The 19548-nt window shown below is 43.1% G+C and overlaps 1 protein-coding gene across 1 annotated transcript in view; it reads right to left on the reverse strand.

The window, feature by feature from the left end:
- NYAP2 (neuronal tyrosine-phosphorylated phosphoinositide-3-kinase adaptor 2) overlaps positions 1 to 19548 on the reverse strand; it is a 295588-nt gene that overhangs the window by 231560 nt on the left and 44480 nt on the right. The window contains exon 2 of the mRNA XM_077488199.1: positions 7941 to 8181. Coding sequence (XP_077344325.1) covers positions 7941 to 8146 — 206 coding nt within the window. The 5' untranslated portion in view covers positions 8147 to 8181. The remainder of the gene's footprint in view (positions 1 to 7940; positions 8182 to 19548) is intronic.

The raw sequence follows: 19548 nt of genomic DNA on the forward strand, positions 1-19548 counted from the left end.
CTGTGACAAAACTCTTAGTCCCTATACCGCTGAAGGACTGCTGCAGTATAGGTGAGCGGTCAGCAGTGGTGCACGTCAACCCTATCTATTGTGGACCTATAGCGGTCCTTACAGAACAGCAGACTGTACCGCACTCAAGCCTATGTACCGTAGCACCCTATACCAAGTTACCAGTCCTTATAAGAACTTTTGTGGACCAAGCAGGTTGTGTATTAGTGTTTAGCAGACTGTACGTCAGTCCCTATACCGCTGAAGGACTGCTGCAGTATAGGGCAGCGGTCAGCAGTGGTGCACGTCAACCCTATCTATTGTGGACCGATAGCGGTCCTTACAGAACAGCAGACTGTACCGCACTCAAGCCTATGTACCGTAGCACCCTATACCAAGTTACCAGTCCTTATAAGAACTTTTGTGGACCAAGCAGGTTGTGTATTAGTGTTTAGCAGACTGTACGTCAGTCCCTATACCGCTGAAGGACTGCTGCAGTATAGGGCAGCGGTCAGCAGTGGTGCACGTCAACCCTATCTATTGTGGACCGATAGCGGTCCTTACAGAACAGCAGACTGTACCGCACTCAAGCCTATGTACCGTAGCACCCTATACCAAGTTACCAGTCCTTATAAGAACTTTTGTGGAACAAGCAGGTTGTGTGTTAGTGATTAGCAGACTGTACGTCAGTCCCTATACCGCTGAAGGACTGCTGCAGTATAGGTGAGCGGTCAGCAGTGGTGCACGTCAACCCTATCTATTGTGGACCGATAGCGGTCCTTACAGAACAGCAGACTGTACCGCACTCAAGCCTATGTACCGTAGCACCCTATACCAAGTTACCAGTCCTTATAAGAACTTTTGTGGAACAAGCAGGTTGTGTGTTAGTGATTAGCAGACTGTACGTCAGTCCCTATACCGCTGAAGGACTGCTGCAGTATAGGTGAGCGGTCAGCAGTGGTGCACGTCAACCCTATCTATTGTGGACCGATAGCGGTCCTTACAGAACAGCAGACTGTACCGCACTCAAGCCTATGTACCGTAGCACCCTATACCAAGTTACCAGTCCTTATAAGAACTTTTGTGGACCAAGCAGGTTGTGTATTAGTGTTTAGCAGACTGTACGTCAGTCCCTATACCGCTGAAGGACTGCTGCAGTATAGGGCAGCGGTCAGCAGTGGTGCACGTCAACCCTATCTATTGTGGACCGATAGCGGTCCTTACAGAACAGCAGACTGTACCGCACTCAAGCCTATGTACCGTAGCACCCTATACCAAGTTACCAGTCCTTATAAGAACTTTTGTGGAACAAGCAGGTTGTGTGTTAGTGATTAGCAGACTGTACGTCAGTCCCTATACCGCTGAAGGACTGCTGCAGTATAGGGCAGCGGTCAGCAGTGGTGCACGTCAACCCTATCTATTGTGGACCGATAGCGGTCCTTACAGAACAGCAGACTGTACCGCACTCAAGCCTATGTACCGTAGCACCCTATACCAAGTTACCAGTCCTTATAAGAACTTTTGTGGAACAAGCAGGTTGTGTGTTAGTGATTAGCAGACTGTACGTCAGTCCCTATACCGCTGAAGGACTGCTGCAGTATAGGTGAGCGGTCAGCAGTGGTGCACGTCAACCCTATCTATTGTGGACCGATAGCGGTCCTTACAGAACAGCAGACTGTACCGCACTCAAGCCTATGTACCGTAGCACCCTATACCAAGTTACCAGTCCTTATAAGAACTTTTGTGGACCAAGCAGGTTGTGTATTAGTGTTTAGCAGACTGTACGTCAGTCCCTATACCGCTGAAGGACTGCTGCAGTATAGGGCAGCGGTCAGCAGTGGTGCACGTCAACCCTATCTATTGTGGACCGATAGCGGTCCTTACAGAACAGCAGACTGTACCGCACTCAAGCCTATGTACCGTAGCACCCTATACCAAGTTACCAGTCCTTATAAGAACTTTTGTGGACCAAGCAGGTTGTGTATTAGTGTTTAGCAGACTGTACGTCAGTCCCTATACCGCTGAAGGACTGCTGCAGTATAGGGCAGCGGTCAGCAGTGGTGCACGTCAACCCTATCTATTGTGGACCGATAGCGGTCCTTACAGAACAGCAGACTGTACCGCACTCAAGCCTATGTACCGTAGCACCCTATACCAAGTTACCAGTCCTTATAAGAACTTTTGTGGACCAAGCAGGTTGTGTATTAGTGTTTAGCAGACTGTACGTCAGTCCCTATACCGCTGAAGGACTGCTGCAGTATAGGGCAGCGGTCAGCAGTGGTGCACGTCAACCCTATCTATTGTGGACCGATAGCGGTCCTTACAGAACAGCAGACTGTACCGCACTCAAGCCTATGTACCGTAGCACCCTATACCAAGTTACCAGTCCTTATAAGAACTTTTGTGGAACAAGCAGGTTGTGTGTTAGTGATTAGCAGACTGTACGTCAGTCCCTATACCGCTGAAGGACTGCTGCAGTATAGGGCAGCGGTCAGCAGTGGTGCACGTCAACCCTATCTATTGTGGACCGATAGCGGTCCTTACAGAACAGCAGACTGTACCGCACTCAAGCCTATGTACCGTAGCACCCTATACCAAGTTACCAGTCCTTATAAGAACTTTTGTGGAACAAGCAGGTTGTGTGTTAGTGATTAGCAGACTGTACGTCAGTCCCTATACCGCTGAAGGACTGCTGCAGTATAGGTGAGCGGTCAGCAGTGGTGCACGTCAACCCTATCTATTGTGGACCGATAGCGGTCCTTACAGAACAGCAGACTGTACCGCACTCAAGCCTATGTACCGTAGCACCCTATACCAAGTTACCAGTCCTTATAAGAACTTTTGTGGACCAAGCAGGTTGTGTATTAGTGTTTAGCAGACTGTACGTCAGTCCCTATACCGCTGAAGGACTGCTGCAGTATAGGGCAGCGGTCAGCAGTGGTGCACGTCAACCCTATCTATTGTGGACCGATAGCGGTCCTTACAGAACAGCAGACTGTACCGCACTCAAGCCTATGTACCGTAGCACCCTATACCAAGTTACCAGTCCTTATAAGAACTTTTGTGGACCAAGCAGGTTGTGTATTAGTGTTTAGCAGACTGTACGTCAGTCCCTATACCGCTGAAGGACTGCTGCAGTATAGGGCAGCGGTCAGCAGTGGTGCACGTCAACCCTATCTATTGTGGACCGATAGCGGTCCTTACAGAACAGCAGACTGTACCGCACTCAAGCCTATGTACCGTAGCACCCTATACCAAGTTACCAGTCCTTATAAGAACTTTTGTGGAACAAGCAGGTTGTGTGTTAGTGATTAGCAGACTGTACGTCAGTCCCTATACCGCTGAAGGACTGCTGCAGTATAGGGCAGCGGTCAGCAGTGGTGCACGTCAACCCTATCTATTGTGGACCGATAGCGGTCCTTACAGAACAGCAGACTGTACCGCACTCAAGCCTATGTACCGTAGCACCCTATACCAAGTTACCAGTCCTTATAAGAACTTTTGTGGAACAAGTGAGTTGTGAATGTTTAGCAGACTGCAGCAGAAGGGCAGCAGTCAAGTATAATATCCTTTCTATATTTGGAAGAAAGAATATTATACATGTACAAGCCTATTACTGTACCACTGATACCAGTCCTGAAAAGAACCTTTGTGGAACTAATAATAACAGCAAGTCTTTAAAATTACCCTCACTGCCTGACAACACTGCTTCCTTCCTGTCCCTATACAAATTGGCAAAAAAAGAGAACGATTAGTGGTTACTGGAACAGCTCTTTTGTGGACCTTGATAGTAACAGCTAATGATGATGATGATGATGATGATGATGAAAGACTAATCTGGCTGTCCCTGTAGCATACACCGTCCTTTCCCTTTCTCTAAACTAACAAAAGACACTCAGGCTGCTGCAAGAATCAGCAGCACAGCAAACCTATCAACACCTAACACCTATACCAGTCCTGAAAAGAACTTTTGTGTACCAAATAGCTAGTGGTTTATCTCTCCCTACTCCACACAGGAACCTGTCCCTATCTTAACAGAAGAAAGAATGTAAAATGGCCACCGGATCGGGTGTATTTATAGGTTAGGGGGAATGTACAAGTGTCCATGTGCTGTCATGTCTCAATTGGCTGTCCTGTATCACATGATAAACGTGTCACCAAAGGTTAAAGTTCTTGTATACATTAAACACGTAAGTCCGCCGCGGCGAACGACGGAAAAAGGCGTTCGAACGTGCGGACCGCGAATGTCGGAAATTCGCCGCGAAACGACCGCCGGGCGAACCGTTCGGCCATCACTAAATGACATATGACGAGACTAGAAAAGGAAGTTCAATAGCCAGTAGCCAATAGCTGCCCTTGCGTCGTATTTGGTCCGTCGGACCAGCATAAAGATGAACGGTTTTCCCGATCGGAATTGAGTCCGTCGGACAGATTTGAAACGTGTTCTATTTCTAGGTCCGTCTGAATTTTTTTAAGAAAAATGATCGGATTATCCCACACATGATCAGACCTGTTCTGCCGGAAAGTCTGGTCGTGTGTACGCGGCATAACATTTACAGGTAAAGGTGAACCAGGGAATATCAAATTTGCCTCTTGGGGGATCAGGAAGGAATTTTTCCCCTGCTGGCACAAATTAGATCATGCTTTACTAGGGTTTTTGCCTTCCTCTGGATCAAGGATTGTATCATTTTTTTCCCTTTTTATTGGTTGAACTAGATGGACTTGTGTCATTTTTCAACCAGACTAACTGTGTAACTATATAACATAAGTTGTATCTAAAGCAGATAACTGGGTTGGTCTGTTTTCTGTATAAGAATACATTTTAAACAGTGGTACAAAAATCACTGATGTATTTATAGCAGTATAATTTTTATAACAGTTTTACATAACAAATACTTGCTGTTACCATAGTAACTGAGAATTCTGTCAAAAAGATTTTTCAGTGACACTTGTTAAACAGTAAGTACTGGAACTTTTGCTGAATTTAAACATGCAAAGGAATTCTGTGATCAAACAGAACTTATTGCGTCATGGATATGATATGCCACATTTTTGGCTAGACATATGGACATACAAACATATTATGGCTTTCCAAAAGTGAACTCCAGGCAGATATGAAAACCCAAGTTAATGCAGCTCAGTGCTAATTGTGTTTCTTTTTTTTATTCAAAGTAGGTGTCTTAGGTTGACTTGGTATCAGCCTCGGAAGTGGGGACGGGACCTGTCAAAAACAGGTCCCCGTTCCCTCCTTCCCCCTGAAAGGTGCCAAATGTGGCACCAGAGGGGAGGAGGAAGAAAATAAGTGGAGGTTCCATTTTTGGGTGGAGCTCCACTTTAACTGCTTGCCGGTGTTCATCTTTAATCAGAGATCTAGCATTGACAGAAATACTTGATATGATCAACCAATGACTAACAAAAAAAAGATGAGGCTACATTCACACCTGCTAATGCACCTGCACTTCAATTAGATGAGAGAACCCCAGCGACCCCAGACTGCCTGTGTCCGATCACTCACATGTAATCACTTCATGAGAGATTACATGCAAATGGCCGCAATTACATGCGAGAGCCAGCAGCCTCATAATGCTTTTAATTGTGAGAGCCCCTGCCGAGGTTCTCACAGCTAATCGGACTGTGGGTGCATCCACGGGTGTATCGCAAGTAACATTACAAAATGATCTGCATGATCTATTTCTGTAGGTAAGTCTCTCTGGGAAGAGTGTATGATTTTTTGATGAAAGGTGATTAAAATGGATAATGATGTATGGCACTGATATCAGATCAAGTCAGGAGTTCTGCCTTGTAGTTTTCTCATTTGCTGCCTGAAACTGTAAAACATGATGGGTCAAGCAATGGCCACTGGCTATCTACTTATGGGCTCACATAAATATACAAAAGTGGCTAAAGAAGAATTGTTATTGAGTTGCCCATGGAAGGTCTTGCATGTCAACATCATCTTCTGCTGCATTCCACTTGCCAATCCTTGCCTTGGGCATGTGTCAGGAACTGAAGACGGGTACTACAAACAAAGCAGCCGCCTCCTTGCTAGTTGCAGTGTTGGGCACCTGTGCGCCAAGGGGGATTGTCCTGTCCAACATTGCAGCTAGTGTTATGGGGCACCTGTGTGCCCAGGGGGATTGTCCTGTCCAACATTGCAGCTAGTGTTATGGGGCACCTGTGCGCCAAGGGGGATTGTCCTGTCCAACATTGCAGTTAGTGTTATGGGGCACCTGTGCGCCAAGGGGGATTGTCCTGTCCAACATTGCAGTTAGTGTTATGGGACACCTAGAGAGTTGTGAAAAAGCACTATATTTACTTTGTCCCATCGGAAACTCAATAATGTAAACAAAAACAAAAAATTGTGAAAGTTCTTCTGAGAAACACTGAAGCACTGATGAAAATTAGGATCGTGGTATTGATGTTGATACAGCCTTTGTTGGTTTTTGCCATAGGAACAACAAAACAAAGCAAAGGTATCTAGTCTACATTTCAAATCACTGTCCTTGAAGCCTTGAATTGAAAAATAATCAGCTCAGATTAATTGCTATTTTGTTGTGAATAACAAATCTAGATTTATTCTTCTGTAAACAATAAAACTTCCCATGGGGATCTAATACAGAAAAGTGTTTCTAATGAAATGGAAGATATCAGGGATATTGTTTCTCATGATGGTACAGAAGATAAATAATAACCCCCCACATCATAGGAATCCTAGAGGGAGTACATTTGCATGGATCAGTATTTGCTTTATGGGAAACTACTTTGAAAGAGATGTCAACTCCTATCAACAGTTTCTCATACAACGATCATTCAGTGATTCCACTGAGGATTCAGTGTTAGAATGTTTCTCTGACAGAGAACCATAGTTTACTATACCAGGTCAAAAACTGCGCTTGGAAATAACAACAAATCGCAGTGATAGAAAATAGTGCAATCAAAAAAATGATAATGGAAAGCAGCAGTGCCCCACCAGACATCAAGTGTGACGAAACGCGTAGAGAAGTGCAACATGCTGATGTCATTGCGTGTTCCACAAAGTTCAGGACGTTACTGTGCTTTTAGCCAGCTGGAAAATTTTATTATGCAATTCATATTCATCTGATATGTAAGTGCAATCTACTTTTTCCATAAAATAACTAGTAAGGTTTTACACTATGTGGAGCATCTTTCTTTATGTTGATTGTGGTTTCATTTGGATGCCAGCGTGATAAAAAGTACAGCTTACCCCCGAGTGGATCTTGTGGCAGAGTCCTGTAAATACCCCGGCCAGGGTGTTTGGCCACATGCTCACCTGGCCTCTCTTTAGTTATAGGGTCTACTATTTTTGGTAAGCCTGCATCTATATTAAAGTGGTTGTGTCACGATTTGGAGACCTTTTTTGGTGCTTGGATGCTCATCACTCTTACCTGAACACTCACAAAGAAGAGTTTTTCAAACTTTTATGAACCTTATATCTGAGAAGTATATCAATATATCAGTATAATACTGTATCTGCACTTGGATTTTGCTGCACATGGGTGTCATATAATTGATTACATAGCATGTTACCAGAATATTATTTTATATCACATTTTTTTTATGTTTTTTGATATACACATTTATATTGTATATTATTGTGCAAACTCTTACAGCAAGAGTTGATCACTGGTTGCTTTACTTTACTGAACTTTGCACGCCCCCATGGTTTGACAGGGTTTACCTTAAGTTAGCTCACATATAGCAAATTGTGACGGTGCCTCCATAGTTTTCACACTTTTTGTTTCCATCGGTAAGTGATAGTTTTCCCCATGGGTCACAGAACGCAACGCAAACCTAATAAAGGTTCTAACCCTTCCTCACTCTATCCAAAACCAGAAAAAAAAGTTTTGGCTGGAGTGATAACGCTTTAATGTTAAATAAAAGAAAACTGCAAAACATAAAGATTCACGCTAGTTTCCAATAGCTATATTTACCGTTTAATAACTTCCTCTTGCTTCCGACGTTTTTCATTCTTCTCTTTTAAGTAAGCCAGGTTTGTTTCATTTCTCAAGCGATCATTTTCCCGTGCAATGTCCGAAGCATTCTGTATTACCAGGCCATCATAAGCCTTAAGCCCCATATCTTCTATATATTGGAGGAAAGTGTCCAAAGTATCGTCCTCTTGACTTGCACTCATCATCTTGTCACAGATACTCTTAGAATATGTAAATTGCTCTGTAGGTAACAGAAAAAAGTCAAATCAGTCATCAGATTATTATAGTCGGGAATCGTTCTACACTATTTCAATTGTTTTTCAAAAGCAAACATTTTACAAAGACAGTTTTTTGTAAACATTTCCTAGTAATGCATTTCAGGAAAATGTTTTGAACAAATGACTATGGTGTGTGTGAATCTGTGAACGTTCTAAACACTGAAACACTGTCAAAACAGATTAGATCGCAATCTGCTGTAAACTTGCCAAAACTGTAACATCTACACTGTTAATTAATAATGATTTGTAGCCATTGTTCTAAGCACATGATATACTGTATATGTTAATTGATTAATTTGGAAAAATATCTTGCACCAATTTAAAGAATAATTCAATTTTTTTTAGGCGAACAATGTATATATCAGGGATTTTAAATATGAAGCATAATTATAATTATAACTATAATAAGACTTACCTATAGGTAGTGTAAATATCTCCTACATGTGCGCAGTTTAACCACTTAAGGACCGTCGCATGCCAATGTACGTCATCACAATGGCATGTACAGGCACAAGCACGTACATGTACGTGCTTGCCTTCCAGCGGGTGGGGGGTCCGATCGGACCCCCTTCCGCTGGATGCCGCGGTCCGTTTCACTGCAGGAGCAATCCGGGATGAGGGGATGGCCGTTGGTTTCTGGCCATCCCCTCTCGATCGCTCCTGGCGAATGAGAAGCTTCCTCCCACTGTGTATAGTAAACACAGGCAGGGAGGAAGTGATGTCATTCTCCTCGGGGTGGTCTTTTTGACCGGACTACGAGGAGAAGTGAAAGTAAGTGTGCACCAACACTACACTAACACGTAGGCACACGTAGGCACACAAACGCCCCCCCCCCCCCCCAGTCACAGTGTCACTGATTGCAGTGATCATTTATTTACTGATCACTGCATTCAGTGTCAGTTGTGACAGTAAAAACTGTCAGGGCAGTTAGTGTAAGGTCCAGGGTAGCCCCCTACCCCCCAATAAAGGTTTAACCCCCTGATTGCCCCTAGAGTTAACCCTTTCACCCCCTTTTGCCAGTGTCACTAAGCGATCATTTTTCTGATCGCTGCATTAGTGTCGCTAGGTAGCTAGTTATGTTTTTAGGTTCACCGCCAGGTTTTTATAGCGCTAGGTACCCCGATATACTACCCAATAATGGTTTTAACCCCCTGATTGCCCCTAGTTAACCCTTTCACCCCCTTTTGCCAGTGTCACTAAGCGATCGTTTTTCTGATCGCTGCATTAGTGTCACTGATGCCGCTAGGTAGCTAGTTATTTTTTTAGGTTCACCGCCAGGTTTTTATAGTGCTAGGTACCCCGATATATTACCCAATAATGGTTTTAACCCCCTGATTGCCCCTAGTTAACCCTTTCACCCCCTTTTGCCAGTGTCACTAAGCGATAATTTTTCTGATCGCTGCATTAGTGTCATTAGTGTTGCTAGGTAGTTATTTTTTTAGGTTCACCGCCAGGTTTTTATAGCGCTAGGTACCCCCATATACTACCCAATAATGGTTTTAACCCCCTGATTGCCCCTAGTTAACCCTTTCACCAGCAATCACAGTATAAGTGTCACTGGTGACGCTGGTTAGCCAGTTAGTTATTTAGGTTCCCCGTCAGGTTTTTATATAGCGCCAGGGACCCCCATATACTACCTAATAAAAATTTGAACCCCCTGATTGCCCCTAGTTAACCCTTTCACCAGTGATCACCGTATAAGTGTTACAGTGACTCTGGTTAGTTTGCTTTTTATAGCATCAGGGCACCCACCATTTATTACCCAATAAAGGTTTAACCCCCTGATCACCCGGCGGGTGCTATCAATTAGGTTTTAGGGTCAGGGTCTGCGTCGCCCCAGGCAGCGCTAGGTTAGTGCCAGTACCGCTAACACCCACGCGCAAAGCATAAACCTCCCGTAGTGGTATAGAATCTGAACAGATCAATATCTGATCTGATCAGAGCTATACTAGCGTCCCCAGCAGTTTAGGGTTCCAAAAAAACGCATTGTTAGCAGGATCAGCCCAGATACCTGCTAGCACCTGCAATTTGCCCCTCCGCCCAGCCCACCCAAGTGCAGTATCGATCGATCACTGTCACTTACAAAACACTAAACACATAACTGCAGCTGAGTCAGGCCTGATCCCTGCGATCACTAACAGTTTTTTTTTGGTAGCGTTTTATATTTAAATCCGGAAGGCAGTGCTTGGTTTTCGGGGTCCCGTACGTGGCTAGGCTCCCAAAAAGTCCCCCACCTGTGGTATCCCCGTACTCAGGAGAAGCAGCAGAATTTATTTTGGGGTGTAATTTGACTTATGCCCATAGCATGTGTGAGCAATATATCATTTAGTGACAACTTTGTGCAAAAAAAAAATTGTAATATTCCTGCAACTTGTGGCAAAATATAAAATATTTCATGGATTCAACATGCCTCTCAGTAAATAGGTTGGGGTGTCTACTTTCCAAAAGGGGGTCATTTTGGGGGGTTTTGTGTTATTTTGGCATTTTATGGCCTTCGAAACTGTGATAGGTAGTGAGGAGTGAAATCAAAAATTTGCACCCTTAGAAATCCTGAAGGCAGTGATTGGTTTTCGGGGTGCCGTACGCGGCTAGACTCCCAAAAAGTCCCACATATGTGGTATCCCCGTACTCAGGAGAAGCAGCAGAATATATTTCGGGGTGCAATTCCACATATAACTATGGCATGTGTGAGCAATATATCATTTAGTGCCAACTTTTTTTTTGTGTCATTATTCAATCACTTGACAAAAAAAAATATTCAATGGGCTCAACATGCCCCTCAGCAATTTCCTTGGGGTGTCTACTTTCCAAAATGGGGTCATTTGGGGGGGGGGGGGTTTATACTGCCCTGCCATTTTAGCACCTCAAGAAATGAGATAAAGTCGTAAATTAAAAGCTGTGTAAATTCCAGAAAATGTACTCTAGTTTTTTTTTGCGCAAACCAATAAATATACGCTTATTGACATTTTTTTTACTAAAGACATGTGGCTGAATAAATTTTGCCCTAAATGTATGACTAAAATTGAGTTTATTCCATTTTTCTTATAACAAAAAGTAGAAAATATGTTTTTTTCTCAAAATTTTCGGTCTTTTTCCATTTATATTGCAAAAAATAAAAATCGCAGAGGCAATCAAATACCATCAAAAGAAAGCTCTATTTGTGGTAAGAAAAGGACGCAAATTTCGTTTGGGTACAACATTGCATGACTGCGCAATTATCAGTTAAAGCAGTGCAGTGCGAAATTGTAAAAAGACCTCTGGTCCTTAGGCTGAAAATTGGTCCAGGGCTGAAGTGGTTAAGAGATATTTATATTACATGCAGCCAGTGACATCAGTGGCACATGCGGTCTGAAGGAACAGCCACCCATTCTGTTCCTTTCGAGCCCTGTGCCATTAACGGCGGCTCCCATGCGCATGCATGGGAGTGAAGTCATCACGGCTCCAGCCAGTCACAGACTCAGAGCCTGAAAACCCGGAAGCAAGACGGGGAAGATAGGAGCGGCTGCAGTGCTGACATTGCGGTGCTGAAATAGCTTTGTTTTATGGTAAGTTTTACATAATGTGCTAGTATGAATATTTACACAATATGACTTTGTCTTGCAGGGAAAAAAAAGGGTAGTGGTATACAACTGCTTTAAAGTGGTTGTAAACCCTTACAAACCACTTTGACCTACAGGTAAGCCTAGATTAAGGCTTACCTGTAGGTCCAAGAAATATCTCCTAAACCTATACGGTTTAGGAGATATTTACCTGAAGACAGCCACCGCTGTCTACGGCGAATGCGCCATAGACAGCTGAGCGCAGGCGCCCTGGGTAAGCCGCAGATCGCAGCGATATGCTGCGAGTGTCGGCTCCCGTGCGCATGCGCGGGAGTGACGTCATCGCTGCTCCTGCAAATCACAGCGCCGGCGCAGCGAGACCCACCAAGAAGATGGACAATTGGAACTACAGGGGACAGCGGTGACTTCGCTGGCTCCTGTGTCAGGTAAGTGGCACATAATGGACTACTATGCGATGCATAGTAGTCCATTATGCTTTACCTTTGCAGGGAATGAAAGAGGAAGTAAACCCATCAGGGTTTACTTCCTCTTTAAGGTCCCTTTCACACTGGGGTGGTGGGTCCGTTGGCCATTTACCGTTGGGTGTATTCGGCCGCTAGCGGGGTGCTTTTAACCCCCGGTAGTGGCCGAAAAAAGGTTAAAACACTGCTGCAGATGATTTGCTGATTTCAATGGTCAGAAGTGGTGGAGGAGCGGTATACACACCGCTCCTTCACCGCTCCAACCATGCTGCTAGCAGGACTTGTTTTACCGTCCTGCTAGTGCACCGCTCCAGTGTGAAAGCCCTCGTGCTTTCCTACTGGAGTGAATGGAGCGGCTCCTTCAGCGTGCTTTGCAGGCGCTATTTTTAGCAATGTAGCACCTGCAAAGTGCCCCAGTGTGAAAGGGGTCTAACAGACTCTGTTGCAGAGTCCTACCTGTTTCTGCACTGACGAAAAAGCTGTTTGCTGTGTGCAGAGTGAATGTGAATGGGAGTGACTTTTTAATTATTCATCAGCTGATGCACTTACAGGATTCTAATGAAGAAAGCTGGAAGGTCTGCTTCCCTTTAGAGATTATTAACCCTTTGAAATGAAATATATGCTGCATAAGATGCCTAAAATCTGATCTTTTATCTTTGTGCAGTCTACTGGGAAAATCAGTGAGCCAATAATGCAAGCAGAAAATGACAGTTCGGAGGGTGTTCCATAAACCAATGGTGTACAGTTGTCACATTGCATTGAATTTTACAGAAAATTACAGAACTATACATTGAAAAGGAAAGGTCATTTTTAATTGCATTCAATTACAATATGGCTTCCAAGTCACATGACAGGAGAGTGTGCCTGGTTCGTAATGAAGCCGGTTCACACACCTCCGGGGTTGCCCCAGAACACACTGGAATAGGGCCATGTGAGTCTGCTGGTCCCAATTCAGGCAAAAATGTGGACCTGATTTGCACCTAAAACGCAGAACAGAGATACACCGGACCCTTGCTGTGAGCCGAGGCCCCAGCTAGTGTGAACCCAGCCTTATATTTTTCGGTCTCAACATTGTTAACTTTTTAAATGGGCTTATCAAACCAACATGCTGGCAAATTTGACTACTTCAGGAAGAGTACATTTCCTATCGCAATGCCCTCCCAGCATGCACATTATAGCCCTGTCCTCTTCTGAGAGTGCCTAATTACCCTTCGTACTGCCTAAACTCATCTGTCCCTCTCCTCAACACCCTATGTAATCTTTTATGTAGCATCCAAGATAGAAGAAATGTGCCAGCTCTGAGTCTGCTGCTGCTGCTGCTGGCATCATATCCAAAATGACAGCGCCCAGCAGTATCCTTATGGCTTTTGATTGTCCACACAAGGAGGGGGGGGTGATGGTTGTTGAAATATTCTGGCAATAGGTTCTCTTTATGGTGGATTGTAACAAAACATAAAGCTAAACTACAGGCAAAATGTTTTTTTTTCCCTGTGCAGTGGGGCTAGCTCCACACTGCATGGGTCACCTGCTTGTTTTATTCTAGGGGAGAGGATAGTGGAGATATACTTACCTGATCCACCGATCCTCCCTGGACAAGGCCGATCCTGCACTCCCATGCTCCAGAGGTCTTGAAAATAGAAATGTTCCTGACATCAGCATGCTCAGAGCACGTTCCATAGACAGAAACAGTCCACCATTGGACCGTGGGGAAGCACAGTTTTCATGGAGGATCTGCAGATCTGGTGAGTATAAACTTTGTGTTTACCCCTAGAATAAACAAACAATTGACCCATGCAGTCTGGGCATGGCCCCACTGCATGGGAATTTTTTTTTTTTTTCTGGAATTGGGCTTTAATTTAAAATAAAATCTTAAGGAACCATTGTATGCATTGGACATCAATGTACAATACACTAGATAGGTTTAGGGATTGCAACTGCCACCTGCTCATTGCATGACCAGGGATATATGCATATTGCAGTGATTATTCCCTGCTTCTGGTCATCTGCTTTGATAAATCAGGCTCAAAGTGAAGTATAATGCACATTAAAAAGCACATATTGCCACAATTCATGTATATGAAGAAAGTTTTGTAAAGGTAATGACTTAACAAAAACTAAAATCTTTTTTTAGAATTTCCATGGCTGCCAATTGTTCTAATTACATCTGCAAATATAGCTGAAATGTATTAATGTATATAGAAAACATAATTAAAAAATGTGATACAGTAGATGCTCCTTATTTTTAAGGGCATCCAGTACAGTTTTTATTCATTTAATCTAGAGGACAACATCATCCCTAAACAACGTTTAATAGCAACACTTTGTATAATGACCTCATAAGACACAGTAAATATACACTTATACAGTACATATCCATTTTTCCCCCAAAACCTGCTTAGCCCAATAGCTGATGAACTAATAATAGGCTTTTTCAACAAACAAAAGCAGAGAATAATGAGAATGGGCAAATTGCAGTGACACAGAGCAACCAATCATATTTTAGACTACAGCAGTTAGCTTAGGTAAAACAATTCTGATTGGCTGCTATAAGTTGTTATAGTTTGTGCTGCATTGATGAATATGCCCACATGAAACTGATATGACATGACAACTAGCAGCCTTCGAGCTGCTGTAAGACTGGCGGTTCCAGCTTGCCCTTCCAGCCAGTGTTACCAGGATCTGTAGTTACTTTATAGTTGAAGTATGTCTATACTTATTACTTTCTTACATTTCACCATTTACTTGCTTGCATTTCACCATTCTGTATTTAAAGTAGAACCAAAGGGAAAATATATAAAACAGATATTTAATATGGTAATGCAATCATTGACACAGTTGCCAAATGTATTTTTGCATACAGATTGCCTTTGTCCTTGAAGCAGTATTAATCTGAGCCTCCTGTAATCCTCTACATAGCACCACTCTATAATAAGAAGGCTCTCCAGCAATTACAATGTATATTATTGGGGAACCCCGGGATCACCAGCCAGCCACGTTAGTAAAAGCAAAGCAGTCTTTGGTTTTTTAAAAGAAAAACAAAAGAGCTTGATTGCAGCATAAAAGAAACAAAATAGTCCACACTCTGGGTATGAATCAAACTTTTGGCTTACCGCCTGCAAAAGCTTGTCCCATAACAGGGTTACTTCTCTAATTGCTCCAGGAGTTCAGCTGCAAGGTCACTAGCAACTGTGTCAGTCACAAGACAGTCAAGTCCAAAGTCTCCGTAATCAAGGTTGGAGGCTCGTTCCCACCCAAAGTCTCTAAGTCTCCGAATTCCAGATTCAATTTTGGCATTAATATTGTTAATATGACTGATCATGCCAAAAAAACTGTCTTTTATTTAAGGATAGCAATCACATTGCTAGCAAGCCATTTATTATCACATAGTTTTTTAAATCATAATTATAACAGAAATCACCCAAATGGCCCTGATTAAAAGTTTACATACCCTGGAATGTTTGGCCTTGGTACAGGCACAGAAGGTGGAACACACAGGTTACAATGGCAATTAATGGTTATTTTCCCACATGTGTGGCTTTTTAAATCACAATTAGTGTCTGTGTACAAATAGTCAATGAGTTTGTTAGCACTCACAAGGATGCACTAAGCAGGCTAGACACTGAGCCATGAGGAGGTAGAAAAGAACAGTCAAAAAATCTGTGTAACAAGGTAATGAAACTTTACAAAAATGGAAAAGGATATAAAATGATATTCAAAGCCTTGAATATGCCAGTCAGTACTGTTCAATGGCTTAACCCCCCTGGCGGTATTCCCGAGTCTGGCTCGTGGTGGAATTTTTATGCCAAAAGCGGTAACCCGAGCCAGACTCGGGACCGCATCGCTGGATCCAGGAGGACGCTTACTTACCTTCTCCCTTGGATCCAGCGATGTCCCCGCTCTGTACGAGAGAGCCGTGTCTCGCTCCATTCATCACATCTCCGTGCCCTGCGAGTGTTGCGATGCACGGGGACGGAGATCGGCGCCAAATTCAAAAAGTGAAACACACAGTATATATACAGTAATCTTACAGATTACATTACTGTATGTAATAATTTCACATCCCCTTTGTCCCTAGTGGTCTGCCCAGTGTCCTGCATGCAGTTTTATATAATAAAAACTGTTCTTTATGCCTGGAAACTGGAGATTATCCATAGCAACCAAAACTGTCCCTTTACATCAAAAATGATTTTAGACCAGCTAGAAAACAGCGATAATAAATTGGAATCACTCGCAGAATTGAGCGACAGCGATATGTGGGGAGATCCGTCATCAAATACTGAAAAGTAATGACAGCGACAATTCTGCAACTGAGCAAATTTCAGTGTTTTTGTTTTGATTACATTATTGAATAATTTGTACTATTGTTATATTATTTATTTGGTACAATTATTTATAATTATTTATTATATTATAATTTATGATTTAATTTTTCAAACTTTATCATACCCGGGATGCCTGCTAGACTCTGGTTTGGACAGATTTAAGTGAGTTATTGCTAAGAATTACAGGACTACAATATAAAACCCCAAATTTTCATGCAAAATAATGGTACCGCTTTCAGCACCTAAAATCCGAAATAATCGTACCGCTAGGGAGGTTAATAAGAAGTGGAAAACTTGGGGATCTCTTGATTCCAAGCCAAGGTTAGGTAGATCAAGAAAGATTTCTATGGCTAAATATAGCATATGTTTGAGCTACTAAGATTATGGTTTTTATATTCTAATTCCCTGTACACACGGTCAGACATTCCGACCACAAAATCCGTCTGATTTTGGCTTAAACTTGTGTTGTATACACACAGTCGGACAAAGTTGTCGGAAAATCCGATCGTTCTGAACGCGTGACGTTCATTGCGTACGACGGGACTACGTAGAGGCCAATAGCTTTCGTCTCGTAATTTATTCTGAGCATGTGTGGCACTTTGTGCATCGGAATTCTCTACAAACGATCAGAAAAAGTCTGATCGGATTTTGGCGGAAAATTTTAGATCCAGCTCTCAAACTTTTTCCTTCTGAATTTCCGATGGAAAAAGTCTGATAGAGCCCACACACGATTGGATTTTCATACAAAATAATCCGATCGGACCGTTTCCATCTGAATTTCCGACCGTGTGTACAGGGCATTAGAGTTGCCCAATATCACCTAAAGCAAATTATAGGGGATTTACCAAAACAGGTGCACACAGAATCTGGTACAATTGTGCACAGTAATCAATAAGCCTCCAGATTTTAGCCCCCCCCCCCACACACGTTGACATCGGCGTGATTTTACATGCGATTTGACATGTTAAATCGCATGCCGAATTGCAGCCTATTTCCAGCAACGGCACTGTCCCAATCAGAGTGACGCTGACTTTGCCCTGCACTCGCACTGAAATGCAGGTTTGAAATTGAGATTTCAAACCCACGTTTAGCGTGAACACACCATCATTGTCAAAGCTTAATTGAACAAGCTGAAGTTAGAAGCTGATTGGTTATCATGCACAGCTGCACCAGATTCTATGTGCACCAGTTTTAGTAAATCACCTCCATTATGCACTGGTCAAAAACAATGGTTCCTAAAAATTTACAGTCATATTGGTTGATCAAATTACATAGTTAGTAAGGTTGAATAAAGACACCAGTCCATCTAGTTCAACCTGAGCGAGTGTCTACAATTGTCCCTATCCCTGTACATTGCACACTCACACTGGTCCCTACCCTCAAGGAGCCCACAATCCAAGGTCCCCATTCATATACTAGGGCCAATTTTGGACAGAAGCCAATTAACTTACCTGCATGCCTTTGAGTGTGGGAGGAAACCCACACAGGCACAGGGAGAACATGCAAATTCCAGGCAGGTAGTGACGTGGTTGGGATTCAAACCAGTGACCCTTTTTACTGCTAGGTGAGAGTGCTAACCACTGTGCCGCCCGTTGGTGGCCTTTCCTGAATATGCTAAATGCTTAGAATATATTTCCAGATGCAACAGGTGTTCTGTAAAATGCACAGACAATATCAAAGATTTTCAGTATATTGCAACATTTCACGCTGAAGAACACCACTGGGAGCAATGAATTCTGCTGCTACTCTTGTAATTGTTCTTCTGGGATATGGTAAAAACAAGAGTTCATTCACATTGTTCACATTTATGCAAAGCCTATTCTGGCACTAGAGCAGTGCAGTGATTAGAATTCTGTGTATAGATGTGGAAATGAAAGGCTTGTCACCTCAGATCCCTCACTTGGGGAAAAACTATGCTTTATGCCTTTATGAGTCACTGCCTACGCTAGTCAGCGTTACTGGCAGTATTGCATCGCCATAATTTGCAGCCCTGGATTCCACATTTTCTTTTTGAAAAGAGTCTTACAATAATAATAACACCTCCCTTCTGCATGCGTGCCATAAGGCACTTGCCATTTTCCCAAGCCTGTCTTCCACAGGCGGTGGTCTCAGCGGGGACCAACAATAGTGTCAAGAAACTATTAGATAAGAACCTGAACGACCACAACATACAGGGATATACAAGGAAATACTGACATATAATCACACACATAGGTTGGACTTGATGGACGTGTGTCTTTTTTCAACCTTCCCTACTATGTAAGCTCAAAACACAATGATACATTCTCTTTTTCCCATCACCACACTGTAATAAATCAAGCACTACTTTTATGATGCATTTCATTAACTGTGTAAACACAGATGTTCAGATGACACACCAGGAAGTAACCACAGGTTTGTTATCACCACAAAGAGTTCATTAGTTAAGCTGGCCAGAGACCAGACAAATTTTGATCCATATGTGGGCACTCACGCTCAACAGTCATTCAAAGTCGATCTAATGATTGACTTCTGTCGAACGGGCTTGTTGGAAAATACAATGTCTCAGTGGGGAGGATTCCATTATTCATCTATTGTGTGGACGGAGGAGTCTGTTCATGTTTTTTTTTTTTTTTTTGTTCAGCCGGTTGGCTGAGTGAAAAGAAATATCCATCTATGGCCAGCCTTACTGTGAAGCACTGGGATTTGGAAAACAAGGGAACAATGCTGGGATTTGCAGCATTAGCATCACATTAACAAAGTCAGATATCATAGCTATACAAGAGCCATTTTCACTGTGTTAGTACACTATACATGATGACTAGAACAGTTATGCCGCATACACATGACCGGACTTTTCAACGGACCAGGTCCGACGGTTTTCCCGACGGACTTTCGGCGGAGTTCCGACGGACTTTCCGAACGAACGGACTTGGCCACACACAATCACACCAAAGTCCGTCAGATTCGAACGTGATGATGTACGGCCAGACTAGAATAAGGTAGTT

Source organism: Lithobates pipiens, unplaced genomic scaffold (assembly GCF_037356315.1).
Source record: "Lithobates pipiens isolate NorthernLeopardFrog02 unplaced genomic scaffold, aLitPip1_a1.2 Scaffold_18, whole genome shotgun sequence".
In the NCBI taxonomy this organism is placed as follows: Eukaryota; Metazoa; Chordata; class Amphibia; order Anura; family Ranidae; genus Lithobates; species Lithobates pipiens.